General features: G+C 42.0%; 3 protein-coding genes across 3 annotated transcripts; 1 reads left to right on the top strand and 2 right to left on the bottom strand.

Annotated features, from left to right (window-relative positions):
- The first annotated feature begins 141 nt into the window (after nt 1–141).
- selenof (selenoprotein F) lies at nt 142–6,431 on the top strand. The gene is made up of 5 exons (XM_068570990.1): nt 142–223; nt 1,153–1,320; nt 4,390–4,453; nt 4,985–5,034; nt 5,265–6,431. Exons 1-5 carry the CDS (start codon nt 176–178, stop codon nt 5,394–5,396), a joined length of 462 nt encoding a protein of 153 aa, XP_068427091.1. The 5' UTR covers nt 142–175; the 3' UTR covers nt 5,397–6,431.
- An 870-nt stretch (nt 6,432–7,301) lies between these two features.
- cldn18 (claudin 18) lies at nt 7,302–9,550 on the bottom strand. The gene is made up of 5 exons (XM_068571456.1): nt 9,331–9,550; nt 7,968–8,132; nt 7,675–7,831; nt 7,477–7,590; nt 7,302–7,389 (listed from the first exon to the last, which is right to left on the bottom strand). The coding sequence occupies exons 1-5, from the start codon at nt 9,548–9,550 to the stop codon at nt 7,302–7,304; spliced, it is 744 nt and encodes a 247-aa protein (XP_068427557.1).
- Nucleotides 9,551–11,567: 2,017 nt separating this feature from the next.
- On the bottom strand, nt 11,568–12,365 carry LOC137802515 (transcription factor Sox-14). Its single transcript, XM_068600449.1, has one exon. The coding sequence runs from the start codon at nt 12,348–12,350 to the stop codon at nt 11,625–11,627; it is 726 nt and encodes a 241-aa protein (XP_068456550.1). The 5' UTR covers nt 12,351–12,365; the 3' UTR covers nt 11,568–11,624.
- Nucleotides 12,366–16,958: the final 4,593 nt, after the last annotated feature.

Here is a 16,958-nt window from a genome sequence, read left to right on the forward strand (position 1 = left end):
TATTCATCAGAATATTACTATAACGTATATAAACGATGTTATAGCAGCAAATGTCAAACATTGTGAAGATTAAATGATCAGTTAGTAATTGTTTAATGTTCAGGCGCGACGGGGCAGCCATTCCCCGACTAAAGAGGTCCTCAGAGTAGTTTATGCTAACAAAGCAGGCTCCAAAATGTCGGGAGAGGTGTATCTCCTTTGGTTTCTCTCGCTTTTTCAAACGGTGAGTATATTAACACTGAAAATGAGCAGTTGTCTCCGCTTTCATCAGTGTTTTGTGGTTGGCATAGCGGTCGTCTGTCAGCTGTCCGACGTTATGTTCAGGTTTGTGAGCCGCTTCCTGCTGAGCCCGGAGCTTCAAAATGACGTGGCTTATCCTCAAAAGAGTCCCGATGCCGATGTGAAGCCTCCTCAGTCTTTATTTGTCAGTTAACTGATATATAATAGTTATACACCAATTAGTTTGTCGAACCCGATGTTTGAACGACGAAAAAAAACGATAGTAAACCAAGACTTCCGGGATTATAAATACTTATCCCCTACTCAGTAAATGAGTCCTAAACGCCTTCAACTAACTGGTCAATCTATTTTTATTATCTTATCTGAAGGACAATGAGAGTGTACATAATATATGCTCAAGGCTGTTTTACCTTTGTTCTTTAGCAGCAAAGAGTGACGGAAACATAACCTGTTAATTATCCTGTTTAGCCCGAAATCCCAAATTACAGATTGCAAAGGGCTTTACAGTCTGTACACATCCCTGTCCCAAGACCTCACATCGGATCAGGAAAAACTCCCCAAAAATTTGGAAAAAAACTTTCACAAGGAAAAAGGGAAGCAACAGAGGTGAATCCCTCTCCCTGGATGGAAAGAATCAGTAGAGCACACAATAGTGCACATTCAAAGAATAGGACAGAAGTGATTTATATCTGATTAACGTCACATAACATCTTCTGTTTGTTGCCCCTCTAAAGCAAACAAATATCAACAATCTGATTTTGTTTTTATCCTCACACATCTGTACTTGGAGTAATATATATATATATATATATATATATATATATATATATATATATATATATATATATATATAAAAGCTTGTCCTGTTAGGTATCCTCTCTGTGTGACTCTTATCCTCCTGCTTCTCTCCAGCTGTCGGCGATTGGTGCCGATCTGTCGTCCGAGGCATGCAGGGAGCTGGGCTTTTCCAGCAACCTGCTGTGCAGCTCCTGTGACCTGCTCGGGGAGTTCAGCCTCACCAAGCTGCAGCCTGACTGCCGGCATTGCTGCCAGCAGGAGGTCCAGATGGATGCGCGCAAGGTAAAGGGAACAACAGAGCTCCAGAGGGATATGCAAATATGAATGAATTTAGGTTAAGTCTAGATTCACTCTCAGTGAAGAGTGTGTTACAAAGATTTAATAAATGGAAGATAGATGAACTGTAACCAGACGCGAGGTTAACAAATGTGCCTTCTGTAAAATATTACATGAAAGACACTTATTTGTTATCCTGTGCTGCCTTGACTCTGACTTGTCAAATTTGATGATGCACAACAGATACATGTATTAATTGTGCGGTCTTGAGCTGATCTGCATGCTGTCTTTAGTTTTCTGAGCTTCACAGACAACAGGCTCCTGAGTGGCTAGTAGAAGCACTCGGAAGACCCCTGTGTCAGAATGTGTCCCATTTATTGACGGGATCACAACCTCCAGCACTTGAGCTGCTACTAAAAACAACCAAGTTTTAGCCCCTCTGTCACTGGTTCTGTTTACACGGTTTGCAGCTGTGCATCAGGTCTGAGCTGCCACACAAACTCTGTCAGTAGCTTCTTGTCCCAATCCGTCTCTCTGATGTTCAGAGTCGAGTTTCTTAACCCTAGCTTGACACTCCCCATGGGGTAGAAATATAGTTTTCCAGTACCAACCTCTCTGTAACCAGCGAGGAGGTGTAACTGCGCTCTCATAACTTCGGTCATTACAACAAACTCAAAAGGACTCACTGCTCAGCTCTGAAAGATAAACACCGAGCCGAGAGATTGTGGAAAAAAATGTAACTCTTCTTTGATTAGGCTAAGTCCCCAGAGTGTGTGTGGTAGCCTAGCAACTGCACCTTGGCAAAATGTAGTACACACCTCATTACACCTCTTGATGATGACTCCGTTTCCGACACACTAAAAGGAAAGATTATTCCTCTTCCGCCTTAAGATTGCAGTGAAATGTCACATAGTGGGGCAATCGTCTGTCTCCAGCTGCACGCTGAGGTTACCAGTAGAAATTACACTGTCACTAAGCACATTTTCTCCTCAGACGGCAACAATTATCTGCCTTCAGAATACTTCAAGTCTCGGAGTTGACATCAGTGCTGTGCCATTAAACCCTCTGAGAAACGGCTTATCGCTCAGCCGTGTCAATTAGTAAGATTCAATGTGCATGGATGGCATTTCGGTTACTCATTTTCAACTATCTTATCTGCAGAGCACCCCGCGCACAGCTGCACCTCAGCTCCCCTGGTTTCCACTATACAGTATGTTCCATCATTGATGATGCTGTGATGAAGGCCACCAGGCCAAAACATATGACGTGTACGTTTGTATGGCCAGGATACATTGACGAAAATTAGTCAACTTTGACCTCAATAGCTGTGTGTGAGTGCCACCTTTTCAGCTTTTGGGTATTCAACATTGGAACCTGATGAACTTTGATTCAGCACCGCAAACTTGGAAGGTGCATCCTTATAAAGACCTAACCACGATACATCAGTCGGTACAGATAATGACAAAGCATGAGAAGCCTTTATTTCAGGTGTTTTTAACCATAGAAGATACGTTTGGTGATATGTTTTATTTTTCTACTTCATAAATCTCACGAACAGACAAAAACCAACAATAAGCTGATGATCTCACAGATCTATTGTGCGACTGTGGCTGAGTGGTGAGCTGGGTCGTCCTTCAATTAGAGATCGGCGGTTCGATCCCCGACTCCGCGAGCCCATGTTAATGTGTCCTTGAGCAAGACACTTAACTTCCTGTAGCTGCGCCTACGGTGTATGAATAGTTGATAATACTGATGTATCACCTTGCATGTTAGCTCCTCGCATCAATGGGTGAATCAGTGTGTGAGTGTAGTGTTAAAGCGCTTTGAGTGGTCGAAAGACTAGAAAAGTGCTACACAAGTACGGGCCACACGTCTGTGTGGCAACATTTGAGAAAGTTGTAGTACCCAGCAGTTGTTAAATGATGTAGTCTTGTTTAAAAACAGGCAACTAATATAGAGTTCCATTTCTAAAGATTTATCTCTTCAGTTGGAAGTAGTGGCTGTGGACCGTCCTCAGGAAGTATTAGTTATGGTGTTTTCAAGATGACAATAACAAAATATATAATATTCTCAGCCTTATTTTTTAAATTCTTGCGTGCTTTAAAGAATAATTATGTAGTCTTTTTGAAGAACAAGGGATGAATGATCCAGAATAATCCCCATTTTAAGGAAGAGAAATTATGTTGGCATTGCTTTTGAATAACTCATTTGACAAAAACTGTTGTTCATATATTTATTTCCTTATTAACCTTCATCCATATCTGTTTGGCAAATCATTTTATTGATGATTTATAAATATCATCACGTATTTAATTCTTTAGGCTGTCGTGAACATAGTTTCTCTTTGTCCGCAAGTTTGTTTGTAAAAGTAAGATAAAGAGAATACATGACTCGAGATATTGAAACTATATTCCTTTTTATGCTTGCTTTTGCATTCAAAGTCACAGGTAGACAATGTCACGAGCTAATTTAGAACATTTTGAAATGTTAAATGCTCCGAGGCGTCCAGTTAGAGCGGCTTATCATTTGTTTTGTAGTTTCCTTCTCTCAACGGGGTCGTGAGTTGTCTCTGATCTCCAATGTGTGGTAAAATGAAAGGCACAGAAATTGAATTTCAGCACTGCTGGATTATTTACAGAAAAGACCGAGGAAAGGAGGAACAGGAGAGGATCTTAGCTTTGCATGCGTAATTTAATTTGCCGCGTGAACCAGCCAACCAGGCCATTTACCACTCTCCTCCCTTAAACGGCACAGAGCATGGTCCTGAAATACTGCTGTGACACTCCAATTTCCTCTAACTTATTGTATTGGTGCAGGAGGTTTGATTACAAGTGAGCGCTGCACAAACGGCAATCCATCAGCCCCGCTCCATATGCACAGTCTCACCGTTTAATGACCCCCAAGGAGTCGCCCGGACACGTTTATGAATCAGTGTGCCCAAATCAAATTACTCCTTCGGGGGCCAGACGTCCAACCACCAGCAGAGGCCCTGCTTTGTCTTTGTGTGCGGGCAATGATGTGTGTGGGGGTGAAACTCCTGACGGACCACCTGACATTGCGTCTCTCTTCACACAGCTCTACGCTGGGGCCATCCTCGAGGTGTGTGGATGAAAATTGGGGAGGTTCCCCCAAGTCCAAGGTGAGTCGTCTGTTGGGACATGATTATACTCTGATATTTATTACCTTGGTTTTTTTAACAGTTGCAGCTCTTCCCCCCTCGGGTTAGGTGTGATTCTGTCTTGATCAGTGGGGATGTGTGAGGAACACGACCTTTTCAAATCACCTTTTTTTTTTTTTTTTTTTGTGCAGTAGGTGGTCTAAAATGCCAGAGGGCCAATTTTCAAACAAGCTTTTGAAGTGTTAGAATCCTCTTTGTCTTTTGGAGCAGACCTCCCGTCTCTGCTCAGCGTAACATTTGGTTAATTTGGTGTCGGGTCACATTGTCGGAGTTACTGCAGCTCGCCTCAGTACGGGAGCTTGGTGTGTGCCATATGGCTGCCGTTTGTTTACTTCAGCTGCAGCCATCCTGTGTTCTCAACTGTCCCTGCCACTGTTAACGCCGCATTCCCAGGAGGTTTAACAGTTGTCACTAATTACAGACCAAATGAAAAGGCTAATTGACTGATTCATTGCCTGACATTTGCCTCACTTGGTATTTTTGTCTCCTCAGCTTTTGTCAGGAGTGACAAGCCGAAGATGTTCAAGGGTCTTCAGATCAAGGTAAGGATGATGAATTGTGTAACAGCAGGTTGATATAATCTCATAATTACGAACACCTTAAGCTTCATCTGGGGGGGAAAAAACAAACCGACACAATTTTAAAGTAAAAATCGGATTATGTTAATGAAGATGACTCACAAACATTGAATGCGTTTCATTGAGGGCAAACCTGGCTTCCTAACACGCCTCCTGTTTTTCTCTCTTTGCCACTCACCTCTCCCACACGGCAGTACGTGAGAGGCTCTGATCCTGTACTAAAGCTTTTGGACGATAACGGGAACATCGCTGAAGAACTCAGCATCCTCAAGTGGAACACAGACAGCGTGGAGGAGTTCCTGAGTGAGAAATTAGACCGGATATAGACGCGTGTTTGTTTGTTTTTTTGTTGTGTTTTTAGTCTTTAGTTAAAGGGTTATTTCACCCAAATTACAATACCACTAGTATGTAGCCATGCAGATATTTTATGTTATGTGCCTGAGATATCTGTGTCCACCTTCAGGTAAATGGAGTTTTGTTTGTGGCGCTCGCAACACTGAAGAATTACATTGTAAACAACTTGTCTTTATAGATCCAGTGTTGTTGTGTAGAAAATCCACCTAATCCTCTGTCAATGGTTTTATCTGAAGTGCTGAAGAAATAGTCCCATTGAAAATCCATCCCCACAAACAAAAATACTCTTAGCTCCATTGTATTTTGGTTGTGGCTGAAATCTCAAGAGACTTTAAAACGATAACAAATCAAAACTATCGGCATGGGTACAGACTACTATGGGCTACGGAGAAAATGTTTTTGTTTATAATTTGGGTGAACTGAACCATTATGTTATTTACCAATTTGTACACAACTCGGCCTTGAAGGATGGTTGTTTAATCACTATACGACTGTTTTTTGTATGTGAAAATCCTCAATTTCTTCTCTGGATTTCACCAAATAACCTTCGGGTGTGAAAGACATCGCAGCGCCCCGATGGGCAGCAACCTCAAAATAATGAATAACATCAAAGAGTAATCATTGCTCAAAGTGGGTCCATTAGGTTTTAACAACAATAATAATGCACATCATGAACTGTCTCAATGTCGACCTGTGAGAGTTTACGCTCCCCTTCTGTCAGTCTGATATTCTTGTATGATTTCTTTTTTTTTTATAATGCTCAACATTGTGACTGGTGGGTTTGTGGTAAGAATGAATCCCAGTTTCTCTCCTGACGCAGGTGTCTTTGCTGAAGCACACGTAAGTGAAGACCTCACAGTAAACCAGTGTTGGCGTGTGAGGTCTGATGTAAATTAGTGTTGTTTTTTTTTGGCATCATCTGCTTTTAAAGAGAAACTGGAGTTGTTTTGGATGCTTGTTTCGAGGAAGTGAGTTGACAGTTTAAATATGCAACAATAAACAAAGCCTGTGATGGTTTCTCTGTCCTTCATTGTTTTATCGACTGGAAAGTAGAAGTGCATGAAACACCATCACTTTGTGACTCTGGTGCAGATGATCTCTCTCCATTTAAAACCACTCTCATGGATTTGCTGACATCTTGTGGTCTAAACGGCGTTTCAGCTCATCGTCGACACGCCTAGTAAGACATAGCTAAATGTATTGCAACAAAATATATCTCCACAACATATTACACATATCTATGTAGTGGATAAAAAGCTTTTCCCTTTTCAAATAATGTAGGCACACACTTATTTGGATTTCCTGATGTAAATGATCTTTGGACAGTAGAGTTGACTGTATATTAACTTATTTGTTATTCTCTAAAAGGGAGCACAGCCAGTAAATGTTTATTCCACTACAAAGCAATGCAACTGCTGAAAAGATTAGAGGAGTCTGTATTGTGGCCTCGCGTTAACATCATTACATGCAGCTGACTCTTATCTCTTATATTTATTTATATATATGAATGAATGCATGTTCCTTGTAAGTGGCCTTCCATGAACAACATTAACCATTCAGAGTATTTGAATAATTTATAGTATTTGAATAATTCAGACCGCATATTTCACAAATCAAGTGTTTTATTAGCATAAAAATGTATTGATTTAACAAAATTCAAGTAAAAAAAAAAAGCTTCAATTACATAGGGTTTATAAATATCTAGTCACCATGGAGATGTGCATGTGAAAACTACATATTTCGCCAGAACTTCCTTCTTCTTACACTTGTTGAACTGCTGATACAATGTGAGACATAATTAACTCCCATTGTCAGATAGAAAAGACGTAGCATGAGTGTACAAGGCAAACACAAATTGTCGACGCTGCTGCGTGCAGTTACACATAATGCTGATCTTTCTTGCCGTCCTCTGAATGGTGATCGGTTTTGGGGCGGGGCTGAGATTTGTAAGCGACTCCTGGGTAACTGAAAAACAAGAGGGAAGCGTTGTTGGAGATGAATACAGGTGAAACATCCAACAGAGGAGCAACTATAACTCGTTATGGGACTCACTGTGACTTGTCATCTTTCACCATCTCCTTGAAAGCCACTGACTTCAGAACGCCACCAATAAGCAGGACGCCTCCTCCTATCCAGGCTATAAACAGTGCCGGGCCAAACGTGTACCTGCAGAAACAAAGAAGATATCATTTAGGTCCAGCTTTCAAATCATATAGAGAATATGAAAAAACAAGTATCTTTATGTCCTACGTGGGTATTCCTCCTCCCATCCCTCCCATGCCTCCCATCCCTCCCATCCCTCCTCCCATGTTTCCGTATCCTCCTCCATAGTTTTGGTTGGTGGACATCCTGAAAGTGGTCACAATCTGGTTGGCGTAGATCGAAGCCCCTGCGATGCCGCACACACCTGAGTGAAGTGTACAGGGTGACATAGACAAGAAGTCTGTCATCTATTTACTTCCTAGCGAAAACAATAGATGTTCACAAAGGAGAATAAAAAAAAACCTTCTGTTTTTCATATTTCAGGTTATTTGTAACCGTACCGGCGATGATGAACATGATGCCGGCGGTGAGGCTCATCTTGGCCTTGGTGGTGTCCGCCATGCTGTTCATTGTGAGGCAGGTCAGGGAGAAAACTGATATCACCGCCCCGAGGATACCCAGCACCACGCCCACTATCATCAGGGCTCGCACGGCCTGAAACGCTCCTGGTGGTCAGAAAGCACAAAGACGAGATGTTTCTGTTCATGTGTATTGCTCTACCAGGACGCTCTACATTGCATAATAATCTGTAAATCAGGTGTCTGACAATATTTTTTTTTTTCCCATTTCGACCTCATATTGCAACACTTCTATCCTCATAATCTCACGAAGGCGACGATGTGAGCGTGTTTGATCTCAGAAGTTGACCTGTATCCTCCTCCAGTCGGCGTGCGGCAGGAACCTGCCCTTTGCTCGCTGTTTGTTCTGTTCCTGATAACCGTGTTGACTAAGTCCCAGAGACCAGAATGAACCGGTGCTGATGCAAATACTGATAGCAGTGGGCTCGAGACTATAGGGACGACCGAAACTGAGAGTAAAAATGATTTATACATATTATCTGTTTCAATAATAATATAAATTACACTAGAACAATTAAATTATCTGACTGATCCTTTCAGCACCGTTGCGAGAAAAAAAGATCCTCACAGATTATTTTTTCGCACCAAATTAAACTGTTTAAATATAATTTTTTATTAAACCATTAAATCCAGAATTTCTCTTTCAATTGGCTTTTTATTTAACAATATATATCTTCTCCTTGTGAATATTTAATTGTGAGATAACTTCACCGGAGTGATTTGGTGCATTTGAGCAACATTTTAAACCTCAACAATCATGCAAAGTATTCTTGTACCTCATATGTAGAGTTCAAATTGTTCTGGCAGGTTTCAAAACCATCATGCATTTAGTTTTCACATAATATTCTACAAATACGTGGCATTAAAGAAACACAGAGCGAGAAAAAAAAACGTGGCCTTCAATGTCGCCTCCACCTGAACCCCGAGCAGCCGAATGAGACTCCACAAACCTCCTGCTTTGTAACTTGAGAAGAACTATTTAGGTTTTTCTTGGCTCTTGAGAAGTGATGAGAGAAGTTCCTCATAATTATGACACTGCTGTTTAGTCTCAACTTCTTTAAATGGTGTTACTTACTGTATCATTGATCCTGTGACCAGAGAAAGCTCATGAAGCCTTATAAAAGACATGAGAGCACCCGGACCTATTTGATTTCCTCAATGACGATGAACGTGATTTATTCGAGAAGCGGCTTGCGTTTGAATATTTGAACGTCAGTGACCTAAAACTTGTTTGGATGCCCGTCGCTGCGGACGCTGCGCACATAAAAAAAGAGTCTCGTCCTACCTGAGAACCCCAGGAGGCCGTAGAGCGGGCGACACTCGGTGAATCCTGAGGACGCCGTCTCACAGTTCCTCCACAGACCCTTGTAGGTGTAAACAGACGTCACCACGTCCCCCTGCCTGTTCTGGACGCTCCATTTGTTCATGGAAGTTGCTGCGATGAGGGCCGCCGCACCAGCCAAGCCTAAAATAAATCCACCATTTTGCAGAACTGAAGGCGCCATCGTCGTTTCCTCCTACGGACGTGATGGGAATATCAGAGAGGCGATGTGCGGGACGGTGTGTGCCCGGTTTGAATCGAGAAACGCTTGAGCAGGCGAGGGCAGACAGTGAGAATGGGCAAAGGGATTCTTTGTAGTGATGGTGGCGTTGGGTGGAGGCGGTTGGGTTTCACCCAGTGGGTGACACAGCAGCATGGGTTGGGCCACCTTGCGCCGAGAGGTGTGGACACACTGGTGATAGGCGCGCCCGGCACCTAAGTGCGAACTAACTGTTTGAATGTAAACAACGGGAAACTGATTCACTGACTCCGCTGGGAGCTTTAGGCGAAAAACCCGCCAACATGTTGGTCAGCGAGTGAAGGAAGCGGCACTTTGCCACGCCGACGGCCTCACACACTGACAAGATGACGCAGACAAACACGCAAACACACAGAGATGAGGCAGACAACAGGCAAGAGAGGAAGGGAGACAAACACAAATTGAGATTTTTGATGATGACATTCGGGATATAAAAGCATAATCCTTCTATCTTTTCAGTCTTTCTGTTTTGTATATTAGATTGTGGCTTTACTTATTGTATTGTAACAATTGACTGAGTAAAACACACAATACTACTACTACTACTACTACTACTACTACTACTACTACTACTACTACTACTACTACTTTATCATGGACAGAATGTAAAAGCTCATATCAGGCCTGTGAGATAAAAGCTGTTTCTCTGAAGGTCGGAGGTCAAGCTCAGCTTCGGATCTGCGTCCAGCTGGAAGGTTTTTGTTTTGCTCCAGAATACTATGAAAGATTGAAATCTTTCACTTCGCTTACCCGCTGAGGACTCATTCCTTCATAATAATTTTTGACACAAACACTACCTCATACGACTTCCATGATTCAACGTATCACCTTATCACTCTGTCAACAGCCGGGGAGGAGAGAAGTTTCTATTCTTCTCTTATCAGACTCACTCTCGCACTCACAAACACGCACACACACAACGAAACTCATACAGAAGTCGCCAAACTTCACGGGACCGTAGAGATTTTGATTTCGTTACGTTGGTCTGTTTGATGAACTTCTGTTTCTCGCGTCATATCTGTTTGTCTTTCGTGGATGCTTTTGTTATTATCGGTCTGCTTGTTTAAATAAGAGCGCTCGTGGGGTTAGGAACATGAAAACATACTTCCCCCAGTTATTATTACAAGTGATGTGTGACATAAAATCACATCTAACAAAAAACTGTTAGAAATAACTCTTTGATACTCAGTAGATGTAAAAAAAAAAAAAAAATGCAAGAAAGAATATAGTGATGTGGATAATCCTAAATATAAACTGTAATATTAACAGTTAATAAACTCAACTTCACACGTTAACGGAGCAACAACTGACTTATTATCCAAAACTGCAGCTGCTTATCAATGTTTATCACTTACACATTTCTTATGAAAAGCTCCAAAGAAAAACTTTTAAACAATGTTTTATGTAAAGATTTATTATTTCCACAAAAAAAAAATGAAAAAAAAAATAAAACAGGCCTACATGATGAGACAGATTTATGGGTCTGGAGGACAAACAGCTGTCCAAGTGTAAGAATGTACGGTCTTTTTAGGCCTGGCTAAATTAATATACATTAAAAAATGATAAATAATAATACAGTAGCTCTTCCAGGCTTCCAGCCCTCTTATGTCCTCAGCAGCTTTATGTTTATCTGGCAGTAACTTGGACATGGACTCAGTTCACCTGTTGATTCTGATCAATTCATCTGAAAGGTTTACACGTGAGCCTCGTGCATTTCTTTTTAAACTGGTTTATTATTTTGTTAAAAGTAACAAAATAGCCTTTTTAAATTGCTCCTGCAAATCTTTACTCTGCAGTAACAAGGAGTGTCATGTGGAGACGTGTGTCTCTGGTGCTCAGAGATAATCAGCAATGGATGGCATTTTGAAAAACATTTAATATCTGCACACACTCCTAACATCCACTTTTGCTGTAATATTTGAGGGAGGAAAAAATGCATTGTAGCCCAGTTAATTCAGCTATGGCCATATTGAGGAGAGGTCTTGCGTTATCCAGTCTGTCACACACTGGAGCTGGATGAAGTGTACGAGTCCATGCCGCTCTTGGTCATCCCTCCAGGGAAGAGAATATAGGCGACCTGGGGCTGTAAACTGGCAGCAGACCAGGCGCTACAGTTACACGGCACCACGTATCCCGGGCTGGAGGGGGACGGGTGAGTGTGGGTGTGCTGTCCGTGGCAAGCCAGACCCCCAATCCCTCCAGTCTGGTACCCAAACGTGTGCGCGCTGTAGGGCAGCGCGCCGGCAGCCAGCGCGTGCGGCATCTCCGCCATCCGCTGGACGGCTCCTGTGCTGAACTGCGCCACCGGCTCCAGCAGCGAGAAGGAAGAGGAGGCGGAGACGGGAGCGAGGAAGGCTCTGGCTTTATCCCCGGGGACGAGAAAGGAGTCCATGGCAAATCCCTTAAAATGCTCCGCCGCGTCCCCGAGTAAAGACGGCAGCGGGAAAACGAAACGCTCCCTCTTCAGGAGACTCTTCGGTTTGCGCCGGGGTCTGTACTTGTAGTCCGGGTGCTCCTTCATGTGCTGAGCGCGCAGCCTCTTGGCCTCGTCGATGAACGGACGCTTCTCGGAGTCGGACAGCAGCTTCCACTCCGCGCCGAGTCTTTTGCTGATTTCAGAGTTGTGCATCTTTGGGTTTTCTTGAGCCATTTTCCTCCTCTGGCCTCTGGACCACACCATGAAGGCATTCATGGGTCTTTTGATGTGATCTAAAGGTTTTGCCATGTCAGAAGTTTACACATTAATTAAAAAAAACAAAACACACCGGTCTTACTTTCAATGAAGTCAGCTCCTCAAGAAGGTCATGCTCGTCTCGCGTGCGTAAAAAAAAGGAAAAGTTGAAAGAAATATTTGTTTTGACACGATGGTAAGAAAATAATTCCAAATGGACCGAAGCTTTTGCACAAAGTGGTAAAGGTACAATGCATAAAGTGCAAAGCCAGAATAGAAGTCACACAGGAGCAAGTTGGAAGCTTGTTATGGGTGATGCTGGGCATGCCAGACACTCATCACCACACCACTGTCACGGCGGGCCAAGCCAATGGGAGTGAGAGGAGAGCACTGTAATCCCCTCACAAAAAGTGACTGTACAACATCTCTGAGGGGCTCCCTCCTTCTCCCTCAGTTTAGTCTCTCCAAATGTTTCTGAGGCATATACACAGGGAACCAGTGGAGAGAGTAATCTGCTGCACAACACACGCAGAACACTAGGAATTATACGATTGTGTCAGGACTAAAGGAGTAAAATATGGAGGTTGTGTTGCACTGCTGCCCCATCACTGCCCAATAACCCTCGTGGCTCATTGACGCAATTATTAAGTTTGTTTGAGAAGATTTAAGAGGAAATTGCTGTTTTACTGGAGTCTCAATAAACCAGATTTTTGCTAATTCCAACCTCACAGCTTCCAAACACACTTCACCCCAAAAAATAATCTCTAAATGTTATCATTATTTAGGTGTTTTATGGTCAACTTATTATATTTTTTGCACGTTTTATTGTAATGGAGCAATTCCTTAAAAAAATAAACCTCACTATGGGTTACGTAGTTCTTTTCAGGAAACTCCCAAGGAATCTTACAAACCCACAAAATGAAATGTTTATTTTCCAATGTGAAAATCTAAATTCTGTTTCAAATCCCTCACCAATCTACTATAACTTCTGATGCGTTAAATACTGAATTCTGGGGTAAAAATGGACTGAAAAGTTGTGGAATCAGACTAAAATCTATCTGTTTGCTAAGTAAAGTTACTAAAACTGTCAAGTTACAGAGGACATAACCTGCATGAGAGTCTGCATTCACCATTATTACTTCAGCCATCGGTTAGTGGAGACACTTCATCTTTTGTTGAACAATCACTGCCGATATTTGTATCGCTTGTTAAAACGTGTTGTCAAAACATAATTCAACCATTCATTTTCTCATTTAAATTCTTTCCCATGATGCCATGCGGGTTTCTTATTTATCAATATGTGTACAAACGGCTCTCCTCTCCCTTATTCTACAAAATCAATATTAATCATAGCCATAATTCACTGGCCCTGGGTGACTCATTGGTTGTCGCAGTTTTCATAATTACTTACCTTATCTGATCAAAATACACTTTGGCCATCTCGTCTGTTATTGAAATGACATTGATGGGGGGCGGGGGCCTGAGCAATAACTTAACTACAAATCATATACAGCATACTGCATGTGTACACTGCTACTCACAAGATATAACAGCTTATAGGTAAAAACCGGGATTGGAGTATACACTCAGGAAGCTCATTTTACAAGAAGGAAGCTTCAGGACCCCAAAATGGCTTCTGCCAAAAGGATTATTACCATGACAGACGTATGATGTGTTTCCCCCGTAGACGGACCTGTGGCGGTTCGTTGAAGCTCTGGGATTAGGTTTTTGGTAGCGGCGATAAACGTCGCTATCAGGCCACTAGCAAGGAGGAGGCCTTTATTTAATTTACCTCCCACAATCAAAGGCACCGCAGGCCTCTTCAAAGGCAAAGTAAATGGACATAAAAGATCCAGCGGTGCCCTCTGCATCAGCGGCGGAGACGATAAGACGTCTTTGGGGGAGCGTTATTCTCCGGGTCTCCTTCGGAGCAGACGGGCCGGAGGGATAAAGTGATTGGCAGCAGGGTTCAGGCAGCTGATCTGCCTCCTCATGGCTGAGCTGTTATCAGTTGTGCTGTAGGTTCAGGCCTTCACACACACACAGGAGGCACCGGCCGCCACACAGAGACAATGATTACCATCGCAGTGAAACCATGTTTAGAGCGTTTTTTTGACAGTGAGGGGAAAAACTGTCCGAGGACAACAACACGAGAGCGCCGAAAGGGCCGTATGGAGAAATCTACGGCTGGCAAACTGTTACTATCATCTGTCAAGATGAAGTTTAATTCTGCTCAAAGCTTCAACACACAGAGAGTATGTGTTTTTGTGTACTCGTCAGTGTTTGGTTGTGACTTCTAAAGGGCAGCGTTTAAACTCCGGAGAGATGAGGGGGAGAAAAAAAAAAGGGTAATAAGAAAAACTGCCAGCAGCACAAAATGGCTGTCGTAATCCGGTTATCCCCCAGGCTCTAAAGATACTGGTCCTCTCCTTAGGAGTCTATCTTTTCTTCTTATGTCAAAACTGTCCTCCATGCACTCAGGTGGATTAAGGAGTCACACTGTAGAAAGAAATTGACAGGTACAGAAAGACCTGGGGGTGAAAAGGAAATGAAAGGTGACACAGAGAGGCCGGCTGGGCGCTCCGACCGGGGGAGTGTGCCAACGTCTGACAAGAAAAGAATCGAACAAGTCAACTTCATGCTGGAGAAGAAAATGCTGATGTTCCTCGCTGATTTACTATATTGATTACCTGGAACATTATTGGCAAAGCTGACTACGGAGCTTGTGAAATGTATTTTCTTTCTTTCTATAAATGGCTGTATTGTTCAGATATGCATTATCTCACTTAGGTTTTATGGGTTTAATGGCAGCTACATTATCACTATTAGATTAGATCGTATTCTAAATAGACTATATGCATATCATCCACTCCATTGATGAAAAAGAATTCAACAAAAGGCTCTACATCCAAGTGGCTGTTGTAAATAGAAGAAGGAGAAGTAGAAGAAGTTTCTGGACATTTTTGACACAGCCGGATGATTCGTCCATCAAGAAAAATCATATTCATTCAGTTGCCAAATATGACATGTCCATCTTTTCAACTATAAGGATTTGTTGCTTTTCTTTCAGTATTTCATAATAAACAGTATATATTTCAGATTTGAAATCAGCTATAACAAAACAAGCAACAAGAAGGCATCCCTTGTGAAAACTGCAACGAACATTTGATGATTAAATATTGTACTTTCAGCTACGTCTCATTGAACAGTGAATGGATTTATTTACACTACTGGTACCAGGAAACAGATGGAAAGGTCAGGGTCATTGGACTCAGATACTGCATGAACACATACATTTTATATTTTCAAGTGTTGTTAAACCACTAATAATTAATTGGTTCATTTAAAAAATAATGGTTGGATTAATTGACATCATATTGATTGTTACTTGCAGGTTTATATCATTGTAAACATGATCATTTGTTTACTGTAATATATATTTTATCTAAACCTTATTCACCAGATCACGTTCTTCATCATAGTAAACCTCATGATTTATAATAACATGCTCTCATGATCAATACACACTTTAATTTCATGAAAATCTCTCATTTGAATGGAGTGATTTAAAAAAAGAAGGACACTTAACATTCACAGCGTGAACTGGTCAATGGGTTTGACTCTCATTATGTGGATAGTTCAGTGGCTTTCATACTTCAAATTTTGTCATTTCAGCTTCAAGTTAAATGCGCTGAAATCCCAAAACTACCCTGAAGTCTAACAAGAGTTTTTGACACTTCTGAGCGGCCCATTAGGAAACATTTCAGGGGGGAAAAGCCCTACCATTTTCAGTGCTCTTGAGGGGGATTTCACTAAATCTTGTGCTTATTCTCCTTATACTTAGGAAAAGTAAAGCGGGTTTAATAGCTTTCCCACTGACACATTGATGGTAGAATATGCTTAGGCTCTGTGGCAGATGGCTTCAAACCCGAGAGGTTGAGAGAGAGAGAGAGAGAGAGAGATAGAGAGAGAGAGAGAGAGAGAGAGGGAAGGAGATCTGCCGCCTGCCAGAACACTTTTCATAAGGCCTCATCTAAACTAAATTAATACACTTCCTCCAACATCTGAGGATAAACCTGAGGGCCACATTACTGTGGCAGCCCCTATCAGCCCGCTTGTAATACAACCGAGTCAGCAGTCAATGAGATACATTTGCAACCAGGCATTTGTCAGCGACTCAGAGCCACAGAGGCAGGAGATTTAAAATGTCCTGCAGTAAATTAAGTCCTGCTTGAAAAGTGAAAGGTGCCGGCTAAGCAGGCGGCTGCTTACTGTAAAAGGCTGGTTATGGGGGTGATGGTGGTGAGGTGATGGAGGGAGGAGGAAACTGAACTAGCTGCAAATAAGTTTTTTTTTTTATGGTTATAGCCTCAGTGTATTAAAAAAATATGTGAAGACTGAAATAGTTATCTCTGAAGTCATGACATTTGACTTGAGCGTGATCTGCATGATCATATTACTGATGTTTGCATATTACAACCAACATTAGCATTCTGCACTGAACTATTAAACCGTCTGACGTGAAAGTGATCTGACTCGAGTCTGTGATGTTTCTTTGTTCTGAAGGACACGGAAGTCAAGCGAGACATATTTCTAGTTGATATTTGGATTATTATCTGGTTTAAGATGCCACCTGAGGTTCATAACCGAATAAAAACAAAG

The sequence above is a fragment of the Clinocottus analis genome, unplaced genomic scaffold, assembly GCF_023055335.1.
Source record: "Clinocottus analis isolate CAN_PGR_092001 unplaced genomic scaffold, fCliAna1.0.p SCAF_11, whole genome shotgun sequence".
Taxonomy (NCBI): domain Eukaryota; kingdom Metazoa; phylum Chordata; class Actinopteri; order Perciformes; family Cottidae; genus Clinocottus; species Clinocottus analis.